This window comes from Sceloporus occidentalis, unplaced genomic scaffold, assembly GCF_023333645.1.
Source record: "Sceloporus occidentalis isolate IW3139 unplaced genomic scaffold, rSceOcc1.0.p SCAF_78, whole genome shotgun sequence".
Classification (NCBI taxonomy): domain Eukaryota; kingdom Metazoa; phylum Chordata; class Lepidosauria; order Squamata; family Phrynosomatidae; genus Sceloporus; species Sceloporus occidentalis.
Genome location: NW_028317058.1, coordinates 1,332,444 through 1,356,649, shown reverse-complemented (window position 1 = coordinate 1,356,649; position 24,206 = coordinate 1,332,444). Strand labels below are relative to the sequence as shown.

At 38.1% G+C, this 24,206-nt stretch overlaps 1 protein-coding gene across 1 annotated transcript in view; it reads left to right on the top strand.

Annotated features, from left to right (window-relative positions):
- LOC149285503 (microtubule-associated serine/threonine-protein kinase 3-like) overlaps positions 1 to 21,475 on the top strand; it is a 151,729-nt gene extending 130,254 nt beyond the window's left edge. Inside the window, exons 17-29 of the mRNA XM_089495273.1 lie at positions 1,805 to 1,937; positions 3,168 to 3,333; positions 8,725 to 8,826; positions 10,647 to 10,769; positions 10,881 to 10,993; positions 11,211 to 11,338; positions 11,675 to 11,892; positions 13,480 to 13,680; positions 15,173 to 15,399; positions 15,947 to 16,069; positions 16,268 to 16,404; positions 17,570 to 17,751; positions 18,114 to 21,475. Coding sequence (XP_089351399.1) covers positions 1,805 to 1,937; positions 3,168 to 3,333; positions 8,725 to 8,826; positions 10,647 to 10,769; positions 10,881 to 10,993; positions 11,211 to 11,338; positions 11,675 to 11,892; positions 13,480 to 13,680; positions 15,173 to 15,399; positions 15,947 to 16,069; positions 16,268 to 16,404; positions 17,570 to 17,751; positions 18,114 to 21,475 — 5,215 coding nt within the window. The remainder of the gene's footprint in view (positions 1 to 1,804; positions 1,938 to 3,167; positions 3,334 to 8,724; positions 8,827 to 10,646; positions 10,770 to 10,880; positions 10,994 to 11,210; positions 11,339 to 11,674; positions 11,893 to 13,479; positions 13,681 to 15,172; positions 15,400 to 15,946; positions 16,070 to 16,267; positions 16,405 to 17,569; positions 17,752 to 18,113) is intronic.
- The last annotated feature ends 2,731 nt before the right edge of the window (positions 21,476 to 24,206 follow it).

Genomic DNA, 24,206 nt, shown 5'->3' with positions numbered 1-24,206 from the left:
GGGCAAACAATATTATAATGTCGCTGACATGTTTTATAAGCAGATATAGCCCTATGCCTTGCTTTACAATGTGTGGATTTAGCAGCACTGTGCCGTTATCATAGCAAAACATATTACCCAGTGTCATATAAAGAAAGTTAAGGTGCCAGACAGCACGTGTACGCTTATCGCCACCTCTTTGGGGATACGGAGACCTGTATTTTTAATTTATTATTTTGCTGATCATATAAAGGAAGCCATTTTATGGCACGGAATTTGATTTAGAAGAGGAGACTCTGCGATGACGCTGTGAGTCTTTGTGTTGAAGGGGTTAGCAGACCTCTTAAGCTGGTTCGCGTTCATTAATACTATAAACATGCTCCCTGATATTTTATTAATAGGATTCTTATGGGATATGCAGCTATGAGACAATGCCTAGGATGAGCTGCCTCAGAGGATCGTAATAAAAGCGAAAGATTTCAATCATTCTGCATTTCATGGCCCACAATAGCTAACCTGCACACATGCTATGGACACTGGAAGGGCACCGTAGTGATATCAATATGGCTTTAGCCGCCTCTTTGTGATTAGAGAGCTTAGCGAGATGGAATAACAAAGCAAATGACAGACGTGTGCCGATGATTGCATGATCACTGCTAGTTGATATATCTGAAGAGACAAAAAATAATAATAAACTAGGATTATATGGGACAGGACACAGAGATCCTTTCATTAATAGTTGACCTTAATTAGGGAACCTTGCTAAATATTTAAAACGACTAAAGGAAGGATTATCGTCTTATTTCACGGACCCGCATGTACCTGGCGTAAACAATTGCGTAAAATTATATGGCGATCCAGCATAGGTAACAAGAAAGCAGTGAGTTCTGCTTAATTATCTGTTAATTACTAGACCTTAAACAGCTGCTTTTGTGTTTTCATTCCTCATTTTTTAAATAAGCATTTTGCTATTTTGTAATTATTTTATCCGTGAACATTATTGGCGCTCATCTAATTTATGCTTCCCACCCAACTCGGTGGAAATTGCTCTCCAAGCCTGCTCCAGGCAAAATGCTCTTTCCAAAAGAGAATGCATACATTAAATATATGTACATTAAATATATGTAAACATAAAAAACATTTAAGTATTCGAAGAAGGTGAAGAAGGTTTAAATTCTCTATCGTTCTCTATTCTAATATGGTTGCCCTCTCTGATGTTTTCTGAATTGCATTAAGTATTTACTTATTGGTTGTCTGCACCAATTTTCTCAGGATTTAGTTCTACATCAATAAAGATAATAAAAAGATTTCCAAGAGAACGTAATACGAACCTTATTTTTTGTAGTTAATATTTAATAGTGTAAGTAAATCTGTAAATGATATAAAGAGCACTAGATTTCAAGTACAATATTTATTTAGAAGTTTGTATTTGGTGCTTCTTTTTAAAAAATGTTGTTTGACTGAAACATGAAGACAACTTATGGCCTTGTAAAAGTGTTTAACGCTCTATTGTGTATTCATAACTAGGTCAGGAGTAACATCTCCTTTTGTACTTTTTCTGTTTTAAATAATTCATACCCCCTGTGTTTATTCTTGATAAAATTCAGTGTTTGGGTTGCATACTATATTTTTGTGTACATGTAACGCGTCTTTTCACTGTACATAAAAGATAATAATTGGAGCGTATGCTGTTTTGAAATGTCTTGACAGGATTAAAAATGTTTTTTGTGTCCTTTTGCTAAGCAGAAAATCAATATGTGAATTTGTAAACGTATATTTATGGATTATCGCCCATAGTGTAATCTCTGAGCGCTTTAATTCACAGCTTGTTGGTGACATCCATGGGGCATATCAAGCTTACGGATTTTGGACTTTCAAAAGTGGGCCTTATGAGCATGACAACCAACTTGTACGAGGGACATATTGAGAAAGATGCACGCGAGTTTCTTGACAAACAGGTATAAACATGAGCTACGTTGGCCAAAGGCAACCAAGAAAGTCACTTTAATAGTTTGCTGGAGTTATTTTTTTTTAATTTTAGTTATTTTTTCCAGCTTTGTTATTTTTAGGGTTTAATGGATTACACTTGTAGGCACCAATGTGTATTATTGTATGGAGCTGCTTTTAATTTTGTTATTCATCTAGCTCAAATACTTATCACCAAATGAGACGAATGTATTGAAGTGAACTGTATTTGTGTACAATTCTGCCTTAGATACTAATTGAAATTAGTAAAGTCCTAGAATCATGAATTTTTATATATATATATATATATATGTGTATGTATGTATGTATTATTTTTTTTGGACCCCAATATCGAGTGATCATTAGAGTGTGTCACCTGTCCAACATGATGGCAGGCAGCATTAAAAGGCAGATGTATGAATAACGCAACTAGGGAACACCTGTGATTCTCAGTAGAGTAGTTTTGGAGCTTGTGATTCATGGCACAATTAGAGTTGTTAAAATCCTAGTTATGGACCATTTCCCTGTTCATGCTTCATTACCTTTTGTCCACAATCCGGCTATTCTAACGTGACTTGGATGTATCTATCCAAAATATAACATGCGTGGCTATATGATTCATTTGGCTTTATTCTTTCACCATTAGTGAATTGTTCATTTTTATTTTACTTTTTATTGGTCAAGTGTAAACAGTATGTGGGCGAGAAAACCATATTTACACCAATACAGCTTAGTGTCATAGACAACTGTGTGTTTAAAATACAGGTTTTTCTAGGCGTATAAAATGTTATGAAATTTGTGAATTCACCCACCCCCTAAAATAATTGATGTTTTATTTGTTTTAACCTGCTCCGTTCAAGTGCGATCTCCCATTGCTCCGGTGTCTATACTTCCTGTAATTAAGTTGCAGAGCCTCATCCATCACATGTCAAAAAAAACCCAGAAACACATTTTTTATACTCAACGCCACAAGGCTAAAATATGATGTTATTGCAAAGACTTGTCCTTGGCAAACTCTGTGTGGGAAATATAAATTGTGGTTTCCATTGTTTTACATCAGACCAATAAGCAATTAAGAGCCTTTCGCAAGGAAAAGAAAATGCCAAATAATGTAATAAGGGAGGAAAACTTTTTCAAAGTCACCCCAAAAGGCCTGTTTGTTCATGTCCACCTATTAGTTATTCTGCCGAAAATGTAAAAGTATATTTTTGTCTTTGTCTTAGGTGTGTGGCACACCGGAATATATAGCCCCAGAAGTGATATTGCGGCAGGGTTACGGGAAACCTGTGGATTGGTGGGCAATGGGAATTATCCTCTATGAGTTTCTGGTTGGCTGTGTGCCATTCTTTGGGGATACCCCAGAAGAACTTTTTGGGCAGGTTATCAGCGGTATGTATAACTAAAGGTGTAAATTTCAGTCCATGACAACACTGAGGTTATACGTGTTTGAGGTTGCTCTGGTTGAGTGGTGTATAAGTAACCCAAGAATGTTGTTGTGTTGGTGTAAATACTGTACTTTAAATAAACTGTTTTCCGGAATATATTGATCACAAAATGATTGTGCCCATAATGGTTAAATCAGAATTTAGATTATAATATGAGATGATCTATATTTGAGATCAGGAAACCGTGCATATCTTATTAGAGGTATGCAAGGTATATCAGACCAAGAAAGACCCCAGGGCCCTGCTCTACATGGCATAAAAAGACCTAGGGGTCTTAAGCCCCAGAGCTGGTCTCTTCCCTACATCTCCAATCTGAACGCAACAACGTGCAAGACATGGAGGAGCATCTCATTTCTAAATATGTTCTACCTCTTTCTTTTCTTTAACAAAGTAACCCTGAGGGAAGATTAGTTTTTTTTTTTCCTCCTAAGTTTTGTAACATGGAGAGTCATAAAGGAGAGAACCATCTTTTTTCTTCAGGAAATCCTGATGGGAGAGGGTGATTTTATTTTTTTTATTATTTTTTTTTTTTTTAAAAGGCAGGGGTGTGAGAAATTGGATGAGCCATAATATGTTGGCGCACATAATATGTTGGATACTGGATCTGAACATTTACTATTGTAGCCCAGGCTACTATAATTTGTACAATGCATGTGTTGCTAGAATTTATTTGAAAGCTTAAATGTAAGCATGTTTATAAATAATTTCCATGTCAACGCTGGCAAATTCAGACATAGGGCTTTATATTCACAAATACACCATGGTGCCTATCACCATAGTAATGAACGCAATGGTCCAATCATCAGGGGCATTTACAGCCACAGAAAGATTAGAGTTAATGACACAAATAACTAAATTAACATTAATGCAACTAATCCCGAGGAACAAATGTTTCTCTATTATTACAAATAACGCAGAGCCAAAAAGGAAGCCACCAAAATCCACAGTTTAATGATTTCACTGAGGGTTATTACAAGGTAATGTTATTTATATAACAGCTGTTCCCCTTTCATTTAAAATTCAATAACCTTCCAGATCGGAACCTGCAGGCTGACCTGAAGTACCGTTACGCAGCTTGCGGCAAAACTAAATGATAATTAAACAAAATCCCTTATTTCCCTACCTGCTGTTCCCAGAAATTTCCCAGATGCGTTAAAAGGCTAAGGTTATGCCAACAAGCGTATGATCATCGTGGCATGTAAGACGTTGATTTTTGCCCAGCTAGTGCGGAGATGCTTTTTAAGTATAATGCCCTTGAAATTTCCAGTATGACTTAGAAAAGACAGTTCATGGAATTACTCAAAAATGCCCTTATGTAAATCGTGTGGTTTCCAAGCTGCTGCTTTAACCCTTCGAATGCAAGAGGGACCATCTGCATGTATTTTATTGCATTTCTCAACCAACTGAACATTTAAGGGTTAATGGTATGAATTGTTAAGGGAATCAACCTGTTTAATTAAGGTAACCAGCAGAGCTCTGCCCTACACTGCCTAGAAACCTCTACATATTCATGCATTCTAATTTAAATGCAATTTAACCTGATATCACAGCAAAGTATGCATGCAGATTGTGAGTTTTTCCCTAATTTAATTTCTCTTTTAGATCGATGTGCATGTTCCCCTGTTCTAAAATGTGATCCTTTTCTGTGAACTGAAATTAGGCAAATAGGAATGAAATGCATGCATCTTATTCTTCACTCCACTCAAATTTAAATACTTATTTTCTAATGAACCTACATTTATGATGTGTGTGTGTGTTTTTTTTTCTTTTCATTATTAACCTCCTCATTTCTGATTTTAACTTTTAAATGTCTGGTGTAAATAGCGCAGCAGAGCTTTCCTACTCGTAGTTCTGGCTCAGGATAACGAGATCACATTTAGAATGTTTCTGATAAAGGCAGCTTGTATACAGCCACACATTAACACTATACGATATACAGATGTCTGGAGTTATGTTATTAACCCCTTAACGTCCATTGCCGGGTCAGGCACGTCATGCAAAATGGTCACTTAACGACCTATGACGTGCCTGACACGTCATCAGACTTAAACAAGCTTAGAAAGTGATCAACGATCACTTTCTAAGCTTAAACGGTGTTGCTGTAATGCCTCGATGTCGAGGCATTCAGCAACACCGAGATCGGCATGATGGGCCATGTCTGGCCCCTCCCCGGGGCGTCAACAGCGGACGCCCGTTTTAAAAGCGTTTAGGAGGCGATCAACGATCACCTCCTAAACTTCAATGATGTCGCTGGAATGCCTCGATCAGGAGGCATCCAGCGACACCAAACACTTACCTCTTGATGGACTGCACGCAGTCTTCACCATCCGCAAGATGGCGGCGGCCCGGGAAAAAAATAAAGTTGAAAAGGTTCGCTAGACGGTCTCCAGACCCTCTAGAGAACTCTGGCTCCACTTGCAGGTTGAATACAGGTACTGCATTCAACCATACAAGTCAATGGAGCCCAGCTTTCTAATCACTATGTGATTAGTAAAATATTAAAAAAAAAAAAAAAAATTAAAAAAAAAAAAAGGAAAAAAAGAAAAAGCTTAAAAAAAACATGGTAACATTTAAAAATTATTATGCTTTAGAGGAACTATCCAGTTCCAGCAAAATGTAAAAAAAAAAAAAAAAAAAAGTCCAAAAAGAGTAAAATAAATAAAATAAAAAAATAAAGTTTATTATTATGAGCAAGTGCTAAAATTAGCGCTGTATCTTCCCAAAAATCCTGACGTGGAAAAATTTTAATAAAAGCATTTCAAATACCCAAGGGGTGTCTAATTTAAAAAAATGAATGGTTTGATGGGGTAAATTGGAGTGGCCGGGCTCAAAGATAGGGCATAGGCACAGACTGACCGAAATGGGGAAAAAAAAAAGCGCACTTCCAAAATGTGGCATTTTAACCTCAAACACCAGACAAACCCATACATGTGGGGTATGACTGAACTCGGGAGATGTTCCTGAACACATATAGGTTGTTGTTTGATAGTGACGTATACCTGGAGCTATAAATTTATACCCAAAATACAATTTGTGTGAGAAAAAAAAAAAAAAAATGCTACCACAAAGTGTGGCAAAGGCTGGTGGTAGAATCTGATGCATGGAAAGGGTTAAATACTACCATTTTAAGTACCTTGGGGTGTCTAGTTTTCAAAAATATATGGTTTTATGAGGTAAATTGTAGTGGCCAGGCTCAAAGATAGGGCATAGGCACAGACTGACCAAAATAGGGGGAAAAAAGCACACTTCCCAAATGTGGCCTTTTAACCCCAAACAGCAGTCAAACCCATGCATGGGTGGTATCACTGTACTCGAGAGATGTTGTTGAACGCATATTAGGGTGTTGTTTGATAGTGACGTATACCTGGAGCTATAAATGTATACCCAAAGTACAATTTGTGTAAAAAAAAAAAATACCAAAAAAATACTAACACAAAGTGTGGCAAAGGCTGGTGGTAGAATCTCATGCATGGAAAGGGTTAAAATACTAGCATTTGAAATACCTTGGGGTGTCTAGTTTTCAAAAATATATGATTTGATGGGGTAAATTGCATTGGCCGGCTTCAAAGATACCCGAAACGGCACATGGGGGGAAGAATTACCAGATTTGGAAAAAATGGTTTTGAAATAACAAAACGCTACCTGTACTTAATGCTCCGTAACGTGCAGAAAAAAGCAAAAAAACATAAAAATATTGGGTATTTCTAAACTCAGGACAAATAGTAGAATATATTTAGTAGGTTTTTTCATTAGCTTTTTTGGATGAGTAAAAGATTTTTTATGGGAAATTAGATAAAACAATGGTATCTGAAGAAAGCCCTTCTTGTCCTGAAAAAAACAACATATAATTTTTGTGGGTTCACTAAATGAGTGAAGAGAAAATTACATCTAAACACGAACACCGCAAAAGTGTTAAAACAGCCTCGGTCCCAATGGTACAAAAGGTAAAACACAGCCTGGTCCTTAAGGGGTTAATGTTAACTGGATAGAAAACAAAAGAAGCCGTATAAAAATGTATTAATCCGGCAGCACACCATCTCGGGCAATTGCTGCAAAATTAAGCAGGTTGTTATCCTGTATTTAAAAGGAAATGCGTGCATGGGACAAGAACATAGCATGACCCCTGTATAAGTTAATGGTAAGGCAGTTCCCTAAATAAGAAGTACATTTTTTTGCGTCAGGACATAAAAAAGTCATTGCAGAACTGTAAGAGATGGGGAAAAAACAAGTTAATGGAATGGGAGATTTCAGCTATGAAGACAGGCTCCCCGAAAAATTACCTTGTTTACTTTAAAGAAAAGACACACACACACACACACACACACACACACACATATATATACATACTCACATATATATATATAACTCACATATATATATATATATATATATATGTGTATGTATGTGTGTGTGTGTGTGTGTGCGTGTGTATGTGTGTGTCTTTTCTTTAAAGTAAACAAGGTAATTTTTCGGGGAGCCTGTCTTCATAGCTGAAATCTCCCATTCCATTAACTTGTTTTTTCCCCATCTCTTACAGTTCTGCAACTGTAATATATATATATATATATATATATATATATATATATATATATATATATATATATATATATATACACACACATACACACACACACACACACACACACACACACGAGATCTGTGCAGACAGAGCATTATTTTCCTTCAGCTTGACCTCATGGTCACCAATGGGTTTGCTTGTAACCAGGCCACTACGGTGGAAATTAAATATGCCTTATTACTCCTAGTCATAAATATCTTGATCGGTGTTGGTCCATGTGTAAGAATACTGATTATTTATGCATACGTATTTATGATCTTGACCACTAATCTACGGGGAGGTGTCTGGTAAACAAGTTTTGCAATACTGGAAGTAGATGCATAGATTAAAGAGATGAAGAGTTTTGTTTGGCCTCCTGCTTCCTTTATGTGTTCTCTGATTCATATAGCGTTGATAAATTATTTCATAATGTAGCAGTACATTTGCATGCGAGAAATGCATACTTCTGCCATATTGCATGTAACTCTGCTACCACGATACTATCTAGATTACTTTTATACAGCTCGTAGTCTTAGTGGTGATAAACAAATTGTATCTGTGGTCTTCATATTGATTTATATCCATGCTTAGTAAAAGTTCCAAAGAACAATCTATGCTATCGGAGCCCCACTAAACAACTGTTCATAGGCTTTTACGTAGTTTCTATATACTCCAGAAGTAAAACTGGTTTCTTTTCAATGGTGATTTTGGGTTATGGTTAATTGTGGTGATGTATTATTGCGTTTTCTTCATATAATTATCCTTTTGTCTCTGTAGATGAAATCAATTGGCCAGAAAAGGAAGATGCTCCGCCAACTGATGCTCAGGATCTAATATCTTTATTGCTCAGGCAAAACCCTATGGAAAGACTGGGAACAGGTAATGTGCATCATTTATTGATTTATAGCTCACAACACTGTACAATGGGACAAATACGTAGAAGCAAAAAATTCTACTTTTGCGAAGGCAAAAGCATGAAGAAAGCTGTCATTCCACCTACATTACTGAAATACTATGTAAATCACTGTATGATTATCTCAATTACCCACGTTATTGGCTTGACACAAGGTGAAAGGGTAAAACTAAAAAGTTTGCTCCGCAAACTTTGCCCTACGTTATGCAATACAGTATGCCTATTACAAATTGTAAGAAATTGGAGAAAAGTGGTACCCGTTTTTTATCATCTTGTTCATTGAATGCACCCCCCATGCCCTGTAGTTTTCTTTAATAAAACTACACCAAAGAAATAGACAAAGAAATAGACACGATCGGTCTTTAAATATCATTAATGTTTTACCGGCCTGCTGGTTTCGTTTGTGAAGTGAGTGTTTTTTTCATATATAAAGTTAACAGCCATGTTTAGCTGTTTTTGCCTCCTAAAAGGTTGTTGTAATAAATGGCATAAGTGGCATAACTGGTATTAGAGTTTACCGAATTACCCTGGAAGGGATGGAGTGCTGCCCCGATTGGTCCCATTATGCTGGTTCGGTCCCATATCTGCTCCTTTATTTACTAAGCTCATAGTAGTCAGCAGTGCCTACAAGCATAAGTGCAGAAAAGTTACTTCAGGCCCAGCAAAAGAATAAGATCTTTCAACCCAGATGACTGCATTTAAGGTATATTAACATATGCTGAGTTGTCTAAATTTTAAGATAGATTGCGAGCCCGTAGATCCACCGATGTTAGCCAATGTGCATTTAGAAGCTGCTCAACTTTTCTAGTTCCCAGCTCACTGTGACACCGCTCTGTATCTTTGCCCCTTTCATTAAGTATCTGCAACAGGTCTGTAAAAATATCGGTCAGACCCAGACATGGATGCCCCTAAACATGACCTGCTAGATAGACTCAAGAGACGCTGATTTATGGTTTGTCCTTTTGCCCTTGCTCTTTTGTTGCAAGGTAATGACAGGTGTTGTCTCACAGGATTTAGACTTCACCGTATTTGCCATCAACGTGTTTTGTTTCCCTCCCTCCTGTCCACGTAGCTGAAAACCATCGCTTGTAAGAAGCTCCTTACAATCTTTTCATGATGCTGATCCAATTTCCACCTATATCAGACACTTCACTTTTCCACTTTACACAGGGGTTTTAAATTCTCTATAGTTCCAAATAATGGTAATATGTTGAATAGAATGCCCTTATACTGTAACCAAAAAAAGACTATTGCACCCCTGTGTTTACAGCGGTTTTGGCTGCCATTACGCATATGCTTAGGCGTTGTCACTTGCATATTCCCAGATAAATAAAACGCGTTTCGGATTATAAAATACGTATCGAAAGTTACATATAAAACACGTGCCTGGCCTCTTTAGACAAACCATTATGTGACAATGTTTAGAGCTGCTGCTGTTGTCCCCGTTTTTCGCCATTACCTCCAGATATCAGCCCTTTTTGTTGTAGCCAGTTATTTTTTAGTAGGTAATAATCATTTGGCCCATCTTTTTGCCTATTTTCCTGGAGATAAATAGACTCAAACCTTAACCAGTCCTTGATTTGGTCTTAGATTCCGGGTGGCTTCATGTCTATCCCATATTCCCATAAATTACCTTACTGGAACTTGAAAAGCATTTGTATAATGGCAGCAGGAATAGCACATATTCGGTTATTAAAAATAGCGCTTTCTTGCTTTCCAATCAGTGCCCCCAACACATCAAAGATATCTTGTTAATGTTGACCCTTTTTGTTCTTCTCTATTTCAGGTGGTGCGTATGAAGTAAAACAGCACCCCTTTTTTTGTGCCTTAGACTGGAACAGTTTATTAAGACAAAAGGCAGAGTTCATTCCACAGCTGGAGTCCGAGGACGACACTAGCTATTTTGACAGTAAGTCCAATCGTATATACATGAAACCATTATTTGTTTTTGTGCATTATCGATGGGAATATAATCCCAGGGGCCTTATTATTAATGATTACCGCTATTGATGTTTTGCAGCACGTTCTGAGAAGTACCATCATATGGAAACCGAAGAGGAAGATGATACAAATGATGAAGATTTCAGCATGGAAATCAGACAGTTTTCTTCTTCTTCCCACAGATTTTCAAAAGTACGTGAAGTATAAAGTCTACCAACTATGGCAGAGTACAGGCTTGTGGAACTTCTGTAGTAACTTCACTAGAGATTGTTTGTTTCTTCTTCTCAGTTAATTGTGCTTAACCTATCACTTACCTTATTGCCAGGATCATATATATATATATATATATATATATATATATATATATATATATATAATTTTTAACGAAATAATTTTTTAATTAATCTAGGTATTTAGTAGCATTGACCAATTAATGCAAAGCAAAGTAGAAGAAAAGGACAATGTCTCGGAGAAATCAAGTAACCTCAATTTACCACCTGTGGAATCCTTAAGCTGGAGTTCTGAGTATTCAGAAATGTGAGTATAGGCGCCTTAGAGGGAGCACTGTCTGCCCCTTACATTTCACTGCACTCAATGCACTCAGCTGCGTAACTGGACAGGTCACCTCATCGGAAAGAAATATCAAGCAATTGTGTGTACTTTTTATATTGTTAAATAACTACTGCAGCTATTTAATGGCATTTAAAAACACCCCAAAGTACAACTCTGGAATAAGCAGGAGTCTCAAGTTATTTATTGCACATAAACTAGTCAGAATCTCCCGTAATGCTACAAATAATGTAGGTAGATGATCGTAATGCCCCCCCGTGAATATCTCAACTGCGTGATGTATTAATAACTCTTATTTAACAGGCAGCAACTGTCTATATCAACATCTTCTGACACGGAAAGTCGCGCTGATCGGCACAATAGCCTGCTACCCAAATTTGCCATTTCTTCAGATAGAGAACACGAAGACCTTGGTGAATCCCAACAAAATCCAGATAAGCCTGCTCTAGTATCTGTGGACTCCCTGCAAGAGGATCCAGATGCTACTACTCCAGTCAGCATTAGTAGTTCTACGGTGTCAGGTAGGTTTTTACCACAAGTGATCTGGATTTACGTTAATTGTTGGCTTTAACTTTGTGTTTCAACCAGGACATCATTAACTTCTAACAGATTGTCATGATGACAGTGATCACTAGCATTACCGGTGGGAATCTATATTTATTGGGCTGTCAATTAACATATTAATAATGGCAACAGACCTCTTTATTTACTAAACACTTTAGAAGCTTCTCTTTTGATGTCAATGAGTATCTCTCCTTCTTCCTCGGACATTTCTCTTTTTGTAGGAGCTCGGCCAGACCAGATGAAGTGCTGCCCTGCAGTATGGATGATGTATAACGGACTGATTCCCTTTCATACATACATCCCACATACTGCAGAGCAGCTCTTTACCTGTGCTGTTCATCAATATGAAAAAGCATACATGGCCGATGAGACAGACATTGACGGTGGTAATGCTGGCGCTATATACACTCGTATAATATAATGTCTGACTCATGGGGTCTACTTTAGAGCATAACTCCCATCACCACCCCCTCTCTCTCTGACTGTCTCCCTACTTTTCTTCTGTCACCGTCATGTTTCCTCCTTGCTCTCCTCCTCTTGGCTCTTCCTCTTGGCTCTTCTTATTCTGTGTCCTTCTGGTGCGCTGGATGCGACTTCAGTGTCGTGTGAAGACATATGACATCAAATCCCGATGCACAGCATCAGTTTTCTGTCCGCACGGCAAAGGAGCCGGGTCGGAGGTCTGCATTCACAGACCTCCCGCTCCCTTGCCTGATTTTAAGTCGGTTAGAAGGAGAGCTTTGATCTCCCCAACCGAGCCTTCTTCTGTAGAGGCGGACAAATATAATCTATCTCTGTAGGGGTGCGCACCCGATGCCGGTCTGGTGGCATCCCCCTGATGAGTGGCACCTGGGGTGGACCCTCTCCCACACCCCCTCTTAGTACGGTACTGGTTTGCTGGGTATCGGTGTATCGCAGTGTTCTTCTGCCATGGCCATCTTTATTCTCATGTGGCCCTCGTCAAACCTTTGATATTGGGCATGATAAATCTATGATAAATAAATATGCATTTGGCATACATGCCTATATGCTCACATAAAGCATTCATTTCTGGGTTTTCTGTGCGTTTTTCTTTCCCTTTGTAATGATTGCAAAATCAATTGTAAAAAATACATAATGTTTTGTATATTCTGTATGGTATTCCTTTAATCATGTAAGGGGTAGGTTCCTTTTCTCTTGCACATGATTTGAGATGGTTACCTTTCTTTTTAGCTCCTTTTTACACTGTAATGTTTGCATTATAAAATGTTTTGTGAATACATTGATTTATTATGTCTTAAAAGACTGGTAATACAATGTTATAATCTGTATATTTAATCCAGGCTGGTCACATGGTGCCATACATTGTAATGTCCCTCTAAATGTGTTCCAAAGATTTTTGCACGTATCTCTGAGTTAAGTAGAACTACAGAGACTTTATTATGTTCTTGATCGCTCCATCCGGCTCACTCGACTGCCCTCCCCTCTGGATTTGAAGAACGGAACAGATATATTCTTTCAAACTGCAGTTGTTTTAATATTTCTGTTCTTTCTTCCTTGTACAGTGAGTAGTTTCTCAGAGCACTTAGATCAGATAAATGGAAGAAGCGAGAGTGTGGACAGTACAGATAATTCCTCAAAGCCCTCCGATGAAACAACGTCTCATACGGTTCATCAGCGATTAGAAAGCACAGAGAAACAGAAACTGTCTGGAAAAGTCACTAAGTCCATCTCTGCTAGCGCTCTCTCCCTTATGATCCCTGGAGGTAGAAATAAAATATTGCGCATGATGTTTGAATGACCTTGCATGACCTTCTTACCATTTGCAAATCATCAGCATAAACTCCATGCACTTTAAGTGCAATTTCATTTTAAAACTTCTGCATCGGGCGATCTGTGCTTTCAGAATTCAGAGTAACTGCAGACAGGAATAAAACTGCTAAGCCTTGTTTATATCTGTATACGTGACCATAGTGGATGGGTTTGCGCTGTTTTTGTCATCTTACAGTGTGGCCCTCTCTGTGCGAACAAAAAAACTACAGGGGTCCTTGAGCAAATTAAGGGTTACAAAAATGCCACCTCGGACTCATAAACGTTTCTTATTTTCCTTGATTTGGGTGGGGGTTTCACTATTTTCCCCACTTTAAAAGTATGCACAAGTCTGCGAGTGAAAATATAAACTGAAGTGGTGCCATGCGATCCAGTATGCAGCCCTTAATTCTGGGTCAAGACGAACCTCCAGGCACGTTGATTTAGTACACATAAGAATTAAACATGGGCAAACACCCGCACAAATATGTCTGACATGACGGGGGAGTGAAGGAATATAGATATAAAATATTTTTTTTTAGCATAATTTGTCAATTCTATTGTTTTGCCCACAATATTAATGTTGGTATGTGGAAATGCTCATATGCACCAACTATTGAGCACATGTGGCTCTTGGGGCATAAGCTGCTTCGGCAAATGTAAAACTTTTTGCATTGTGTTACAATTGTGTTACTTTCACACAACTGTACCGTAGGGGCCCAGAGCTTTGCTTGCCATAATGCTCATTAATATTAGTATGGCTCGCCACATTTCCATTGGTAACCCAAATGTACGATGGCGGAGCTCCCTGTAACTTGTTTTGTTGATTTTTTTACATTTGCATCCAAGTTGTTCTAGACACTTACTAAAATGTAATACTTTGCCAAAGCCGCCTGTATAATGAGCCTGGGCACCTGCTTTTGCTACCATTAGCACAGTTGGCCTCTAGTGTTTTTACAGCTGGAAGACAGTAGGTGCCTCACCTGTATTCAGAAGAACATCTATATGCAGAGTCAAATGATCCAATTAACTAATAATGTTATGAGGTATGGATAATGGAATACCGCTCTCTTTCTGTAAAAAAAAATTTAAAATAAATAAAAGCAAAAAATAAGCAAGAGACATCAGAAAGCTCATGGCTGGTCTTCTCTACTTCTTGATATATCTTGAAATCATCTTAAGTCAGCCGGTTATAATTCTGCAGCTTTGCCTTTTTATCTAAATGGAAAACCCTGCAGTGGTCACAGGTGTGACTGTGGTTTGTACTCTTCATTGCGTTTTGAATATGTTTTGCATGACGTTATTTTTCGCATTCATTCAGCACACATGACATTGCTTGCTTCTGGTTTTCTACCCATCTGCCTCTTTTACAAACTAATATTAACTGAAACAATAGCAATGTTACATGATGTTATAACAGATACTTTATAGAGACATCTTTTCTTGCAGATGTGTACAGCGTATCTCCACTGGGAAGCCCCATATCTCCACTCTCCATGTCTTCAGACCCTTCCTCAAGAGATTCCTCTCCTAGTCGCGACTCCTCCATCTCTTCTTTTACTCCAAAACAGCCAATCGTTATTCAGAGTTCTGGGAAGAAGTTTGGATTCACTCTTCAAGCCATTCGAGTGTTTGTTGGCGACAGTGATGTCTACACAGTTCATCATATTGTCTGGGTTAGTTACACTATTTCTCAGTGGACTTTATTCTGAACAGTATAATGCATTTTATATGGAATGAGTAAATAGAATGGCTTTGACACAAGGAAGGCATTCATTAGTGTGGGTTACCTGGCGCTCCTCTCTTCTGGGTGAGTAACATTGGCCATTCCCACTCCCAGTTGACAAACCTCACTCCTCTGCCTGAGAAAGAAGGAACTGACCTGGAGACCTGCATCAAACGCAGAGTGTTCCTAGGTATGCACCGAACTCTGGGGTACAATGGAGCCTAGAAATTCGACCAAAAACAAGATACTGATGTTTGAAAAACAAGATTGGAACAATTATTGATTGATGTGCCCAGTTTGTGACCAAACTTGATTTTTTGGCCTTAAAGAATCAAAGGACTATGTTGAAGCTGTGCTGCTTTGAGATAAGATGAAGTGTTTACATTGAAATAGTAGACACCCACGTTTAGAGATTAAATGTTTGAGAAGTGTGAATTGGCTAAATGTAGCCACATCATCAGTTTTTTGAAAACTGATATTGTTTTTCTTTACCTTAGAATGTTGAAGAAGGGAGCCCTGCCTATCAAGCAGGTCTTAAGGCTGGGGACCTTATTACGCACATAAATGGCGAGCCAGTCCATGGACTTGTACACACTGAGGTCATAGAACTACTTCTGAAGGTAACTTATTAAAGTAGCTACAACTTTTGTCACTTATTCTTTTATTCCTTGTAAGAAAAAGAAAATTGTTGGCTATTAAGCTTTGTGTCTTACATGCTATATAGTTGTAAAAACATGATCAGCTGTAATGTGAAAATGACTTTAATAATGTAAGAATATCATCTCATAATCTTGTTTTCAATTTTTGTTTGTTTGTAGAGTGGTCGCAGGGTAGCTATCACTACAACTGCCTTTGAGAATACTTCAATCAAAACAGGGCCTGCAAGAAGAAATAGTTACAAAAGCCGAATGGTTAGACGCAGTAAGAAAACCAAGAAGAAGGAGAATATGGAAAGGTCAGTTACAGCTATTTATTTTCTGTTTAAAGAAGTAATATCTGTACATTACACATGTCTGTTAAAACCGAATCAAGTTTTATTGCTTTTATTTCTGCTTTGTGGTACTTCATAAAACTCAAATTCAATTATGATGCAGTTTCAAAATAACAATATTGTGTTTGCTAGATAAAGAACTACTTATCTGAAAAAATATATATATATATATCAATATTTTAAACACAGATTTAAAGTATTACTGTTATAGAATGAAATGTTTGTGTGCTATATATCAAAATATCAATATTTTAAAAACAGATTTCAAGTATTAATTTTATAGAATGAAATGTTTGTGTGCTATATTTTCTACGCTTTTGAGGCCCCAAAAGTGTTTGATATCTGAAACAGGGAAGCATTGCTTTGACTCTACCATTGTTTTATAAATGTTTAGTATCAAATCACTGGCTGTTAGTTAACGTACACACAAATATTTCCTAAAGACATTTACAGAAATATTTGTATTTCACTAGATAGTAGCAAGAAGGAGTGTTGGCTTTAAAAGTAAGATTGCTCGCACTCTGTGCATGCAACTGGAACAAATGCTGCGTGGCAGGTGGTGATTGGGGCACTTACCTTTTGCCCTGGGGTGGGGGTGTTGGTGATTAGGTAAAGCTGTCAGCCCTGCCCTTTTACCAAGCACATGAAAATGAGGGAGTGCATGTAATAGTCGGTTAGGGAATAAAAAGTGGCAAACTTTATGTCCTTAAGTCTTATATCTCTGCCTAAAATGTCCATGCTTCTTTGCACTTTAGTGAGATTAAAGCTGGATTGTTTTGAGACCTGAGTTTTATTATGGTGGCTGTATCGTGGAAGGCTTCTATCACTTTTTTGCTCACCATAAATATATTTAATATGTGCCTAGCAAACATCTAGGAAACAAGAAGGCTCAACACTCCAAAACAATTGTTATAGTTTTTATATAACAATATAATCATAATAAATGTTATATACCACCTGTATCTGGTGGAAAACCACTTTCACCCAAGAGATATGTAGGGGGATGATTGGTGAGGCTCACGGGTACAATTTAATAATTGAATATAGTTCCATTCTATTAATTGTTGTTAGAAGTCCCTATATATTGTTATACTGATTGTTTACATTTTCATTTCTTCTGCATCTTCAGGAGGAGGTCTTTCTTTAAAAAGCTAGCAAAGCAGCCATCTCCTCTCCTTCACACAAGCAGAAGTTTTTCCAGCCTAAACCGATCACTCTCCTCTGGGGAAAGTTTGCCTGCATCTCCAACACATAGTTTGTCTCCAAGATCTCCTACTCCAAGTTGCCGCTCCACCCCAGATTTCCCTTCTGGTAAGTTGCTTTTGAAAGCAAACACAAAATCAGTTAACTGGATCAGCAGGTACTAATGCTTGGAAAGATTGAACGTGATGCTCTTCCTAAGTCTTCTTTTGCAAGTTGTGTTGTATTTTAAATAAAGGTTATCTTTGGATATATGGACATTGTTACTAACAATTGGTAAAGTAGTTAAACCGTACCCATTGAACACCCAGGTATGCTCAGATAAAAACATGAACAGATTAGACATGTACACAACTCCACCAGTGCTGCATAATGTGATTTGTTTGGCTGCAAATTAATTCTTTAGAATAATGTATTGTAGTTTCATACATATCAACATTTCATTTTTATTATTTCTTCTCCTCCTTCTTTAGGAACAAACTCTTCACAGAGCAGCTCTCCAAGTTCTAGTGCACCAAACTCCCCAGCGGGTTCTGGCCATATACGACCAAGCACTCTTCATGGCTTAGGTCCAAAGATTGGAGGACAAAGATACAGGTCTGGACGACGTAAATCTGCTGGTAGCATACCACTCTCACCATTAGCCAGGACGCCGTCACCAACACCACAGCCGCCATCTCCCAAGCGATCGCCATCACCTCTATCTGGGCATGCAGCGGGAAATTCGAAAGCAACCCCAAATTTCCCTGCGAAAACACACTCTCCTCCAACCATTGTACGGCATGTTGTTCGACCTAAAAGTGCCGAGCCCCCTAGGTCTCCGTTGTTAAAGAGAGTCCAGTCAGAGGAAAAACTGTCACCATCATATTGCTGTGAAAAAAAGCATTTATGTCCCCGCAAGCACAATCTTGAAATAACAAAGGAAGAAGCACACAAGCAACCCTCTCAAAGAGATATATCTTTGCAAAGCCTAGAAGTGAATACTTGTGATGCCCCTTCATCGACACGAGTTAGGCCTGTAGAACAAGGCTGTCTGAAGCGGCCAGTGTCAAGAAAGGTAGGCAGGCAAGAGTCTTTAGATGAATTAGATAAAGAAAAACTAATGGCCAAGATAGCCATAAAGAAAAAAGACCCTGCTTTGAAACAAAGCATAATGCATGATTTACGTACTGAGCTTGGGAATCAGGCCACGTTAGGAGTGCAGAACAAGGAAGAAAGAGGACCCCAGAATAAGAGATCAAATCAATCGGATAATAAACTTACTCCCAATGAGAGTCAATCTGGAAGTATTACATTTAAAGACACACACTCCAAAGGTATGGGTCCTTGGTCTAATGGTGCCAGACTTCCATCCGATTCCCACTTGTGCCATGGGTCTCAGCCTGTCGAAACTGCGCTTGTTTCATACGAATTAAAGAAAAATCCATCTGCTTGCACTCTTCTTGAAAGGCTTCCTCATTCACCAGATAGAATATTAAAGGATGAGACTCCAGATAAATCAACCAATGGTGATCTTCTTAGAAAGAAAATATCATTTGATGAAAAGGATGGCAGTCTTAGCGCTGTACTACAGCTGAAGCCTTCATACTTACACAGCGATTCTGTGAGTTCATTTGATAACAGAACTTCTATGGCTGCTGTTCAGAGTACGTCACTTTCCTTTACATCACTAAAAGCCACTACCAATAGATTAGAGAACAATGCCGATAAACCTCTGGTCATACCCTCTGAAGCATCTGTCCGAAAAAGCCCTTCTGAATATAAGTTGGAAACTAGATCTGTTTCTTCTTTGAAACCAATTGAAGGAACATTAGATATAGCATTATTGTCAGGACCAAAAGTTTCAAAAACAGAGTCTGATGGTATATTGTTAGACAAACAATGTTACAATAAAACATCTAAAACTGAGCAGTCAATATTTAATTCAAAGCTTGAAACTGTATACAAATCAGCCAATATAAGCACATTAATACCTGAGACAAGCTCTAAATGCTTAAGCCAGCATCCTGCACACCAGGGACCCATTAAAGAGAATCCTAAAGAATCTGTACAGTCCAAACGTAATGTCACAGAGATGTCTGAAAATAAGGAAATAGTTGTTTCAGTGGCAAGCTCTGGTGAGTTTAGAGGCAACCACATTTTGGAGGCAGCTCGTTCGACAGTTAGGTGTCCAGAGGTAGAATTATTGCCTGCTTTTATGAAAGGTAATAGACAAGAAATGAGAAATCAGGACTTGTCCTCAGTCAAGTGCTCATTGGAGCAAAAATTTGCTAACTCGGACTCTGAAAAAACGAATTCATCCAGAGAATCCTCGGGGAATGCAGTCAGAAATGCCTTGACAAAATCCAGTAACTCAGACCAAGGCATATCTGCACTAGGCAAGTTGGGAGATCTAAAAAATTCAGCAGGGACACGGACAGATCTTACCCAAAATGTAAACAAATTGAAGGCTACAACAGATTCATCCAGTCATTCTGAGAATGTACACAACAAAATAACATCCAATATGCAACCTACTTCTCCCCATATTAGGAACAGCCAAAGTGAAAAGCCGCAAGAAAGTACAATCCTACAAAACAGTATTTCATATGCAACAAAGAATAAGGAAGTATCGCTTCCAGTTACTAAGGCACAAAGCTGTGGTGGGACACCACAGTCTGTCTCTACCGGTATTTGCTCTGGAGAGGGTAACCATGTACAAGTAAAATCCCCTCTGCCTGTAAAACATCAGTCCGCTCGCATGCATTTGGATGACTGCCTCAATAAATCGAAAGATGGAGTTGATTATAAATCTAGTTCCTTTAGAACAACACAGCCTGAAAGACCTAGTTTTCTTCAAAGTCAGTGTGTCAGCTTGACAAAGAAAGAAGTGGTTATGCAGAAATCACCTTGTACCGATAAAATGAGCAGTGGTCCCAGCACCGATTCCCTGTCCCAGGTTAAAGAGACTGTTAAAACAGAAAAGAATTCCATTGCGTCTGCTCCTAAAGGAAGTACAAAGAGCACCTTGGCTGGAACCGCATCTGAATTTCAATTGAATGGAAACCAGTCATCAAACCCGGAGGCTCCAGTATGTTCTAACCCTGTTAATCTCAATGAATGCTCTGCAAAGACTCACTTAAGAGAAAAAACAAGCCTCCATCCTAAGCTTACTCGAGCAACAGCAGGCAAAAGCTGTGTTCAGAGCAGACCATCTCTAGATGGGTCGGAACTTGGACTTTCGGCTAAAGATAAGTCACAAAATAAATGCACCGAAGCACTTTATGTCCCAGGTGACAAAAGAGAAACTAAGTTTGGATGCAATGTTACAAAAAGGGAAGTGACTTTTGAAAAGCCCAAACCTGCTAGCTCTCCAAACTTAATAGGGAAAGAATCAGAGGTTAAGAAGGTGTCCTGCGATGCAGAGAGTGTTGCTGCTTTGCCTGTAACTACCATTGTACCTCAAACTGATGGGTCCTTGGTGAAAGTGCATTCATCTGAATGTTCGGTAAGCACTTGTAAGGAAAAAAACGAACAACCTGCTAGTGTGAATGTTGCAAATTCCAAGGCTAAAAAAGAATTGTCTAGTAAAAGTCATGCCTTATCAAAGGAAGATAACTTACCTTCTAAATCTGTTTCTGAAAAGCACCCATGCCTCGTTACACACACTGTAAATGCAGTCATTAATCGGAGGGATCCTCCCCTCTCTCCCAGTAAGAAAACTGCAACCAAAAATTTGCCCAAATCACCAGCGTCGATTGAGAATTCCTGTGCACTTTCCTCTGACAAAGACATTAAAGGACAAAAACGGGGCAAGGAAGCATCACAGAGTAACCCCAACCAAAAGACTGCATGACCGGCCAACATCTTCAAGACCTCTTTACTGTAGTAGCTGCTAGCCTCGGAATACTTTCAGAAACCAGCACTGTGTCGTGTATTCCATGCAACGTTCCATGTGGTGGGGTCAAAAATGATGTAACACAATTCTCCCCCTGTTTTCTGTCTGCTTTGGGTAAATTGTTCTGGTGTATAAGTCGGAGGACTGGAAGGGCTATGGGAAAATGGTCTGTGTAAAATATCAATGTTGCATATTGTGATGAATGTAGAATATACAGTTTGCTGCTGAATTTCACTCTTTTCGTTTTCTGAAGCTAAAAATGCATCTCTAAAACTCAAAGAAAATTGACAATACCATATTTACTTTAAATTAGCTCGTATTTTTGAATGGTGGCGCTTAGGATGGAAATTAAAATGCAAATGAACCTGAACCGTAGTCATGCTGTAGAATTGATTGAAAAATAACACATTTTGGAAGAATACCCAGCATGCTCTGCTACCCTGTGCTTATATTTAATTCATTACAGATTCTATATGGCATACTGGAAATTGCTAATGAACAATACTTATATCTGTTCCTGAATGCAAGTGTCCCTACTGTTTTGGTAAAAAAAATTCTAGAAATAATGCTTGTTTACCAATGAGCTTACACCTATTGGTGAGTATGAAAACTTACTGAAAGCCGAACAGAATAAATCATTTCTTACTACACCCTGCTCCCACTGAGCATTAAAACAGCCTCTTCACCAAGTTCTTCAAGTCAATAGATGTTTCTTGAGAAACGTACCTCCTCCTGTACTGTTACAATACGGCCCACAAACATTGAAGCACTATTGGCATGTTGTAGAATAAATGTAACTGCATTAAGTTTCATGATTAGTTTGGAACACCGATAACAAAGACTACAGAGTTTTGTATTCAAGATTTAAAAATAAAACACACGCACACCTAAGCCAATGAATTAACCTGTGTTCAAGCAGGCACATTTTGGAATCCTGTTCTTTGAAGCTTCCTGTAGGACTAATTGTCACAATGTTTGCCCAAACTAACTTAAAACTGAGCCTGGAAAAAATATTCAATGTAAAATTGCTTTGCTTTGTGGTCCTGGGTTTACTGGATGCTGTTTTTTTTTTGTTAAGCAAAGTTTCATTGGTATATAAAAACAAGCATTATTTTTGAGGTTTAATGTCTAACCTATATAACTGTAAAAAGAGAATTATTCCAGGGCTTGATTTCAATATGTGTGATTAAAAGCATAAATCCTCTGAGCGCCAGAAAGTGTGTCCAGCCTGTTACAAAGCAATGCACTCCATACATTTCTGGAAATATTTTATGTATTATAATTAAAATATAGAAGTGATCTTTTCCTGTGTATGCATATAGCAATCATTCTGGAGCTTTTTTTCTTTTAAGAAAAATAGTTTTGTGTGTAGTGAAGCCTCATTTACATTTGAATTCTAATGGCATTTGTTAAAAAGGGATCGTATATGTCCAAGCAGAACAGAAAAAAATACAGATCCCATATAGGATGCTTCATCCATAGAAGAGTGTATTGGCTACCCTGGGAGAGATGAATGTTTAAACTCCCTGATATCACTATACTGTACGAAGTTAGCTTATCGTGGAAGAAGGGCTCAGCTGACCCTACGCTTTGATAGCAACTTCCCTGCAAGCCACCAGCGTAGTAAGTGTACCGAGTGTTTGGATGTATTGGTTTGGTTTAGTTTCTAGAGAGAGAAGAGTGTTTCTCAGACAAACGATCAACATAAAGGTTAGCCGTACAATTTAACGTCAGAATTGGTATTTTCAAAGGAGCAGTGACGCTCGCTAATGTACATATCCTACACAATACGAGTGCACTACATACCATCAAATCCAAGGTACAGTTTAAACCTATAAGTGCCAGAGGGGCGAGTAACACATTAACATATGCACAGCATACCCCTCTCACTGTGAAAATATGAAATAATTTCTCTCTGTTTTGGGGCCTTTTAACCAACTGGTGCACACTTGACTGTTCCAGAGGATACACAATACAATTCACATTTTTTTTTTCTTTTCTTTTAAACATTGCAGGGTTTACAGTTATCTGCTTAACCAAATAGTAATTCACTTGGCTGTCATGCGATCCAGGAGAGCTTAATTGCCAGCCTTTTGGGTTTTTCTGTTTAATTCATGGTTTACAATCATACATGTTATAAACATCTTGTGTTTCACCCATGTCACTGGCTGTAATGCATTAAAGTCTTAAAGTACCTAATGTGTTCATGTATTACTTGTTTGTTAGTGTTAACTTTAATACTACTGTGCAAAAAAAAAAAGTTGCCTTTGTGTACTGTTAAGTCTCTTCTATGTACTTATGTGCTTCTTTTCTAGTATTTTCTGCTGTAGAAATACCAGCTTTGTATCTGTGCAATAAAGTGTTTGCTGTCATAACTTTTTATAAAACAAAATACACAAAAAGCAAAAATTTCTGAATGTTGTGTTGTATATTGGGACAAGTATTTATACACATGAAGCTGAAAAGCCTAACACTGAAATAAAAAATCGGCATGAATGTTGATGGTTGTTGTGTGTCTATTTATTGTGCTCACCCAAATACGAGAGAGAGCGCGGTTAAATCGGTTGGTCACCATAGCATTCGGTGTATGGAATATATAGAATATTCAACACAATATGATGAGGAAAACAGCTTCTTGATCCAAGGAGAGATCTGACTGCCATTCTGGGGTCAATAAGGATATTTTTCC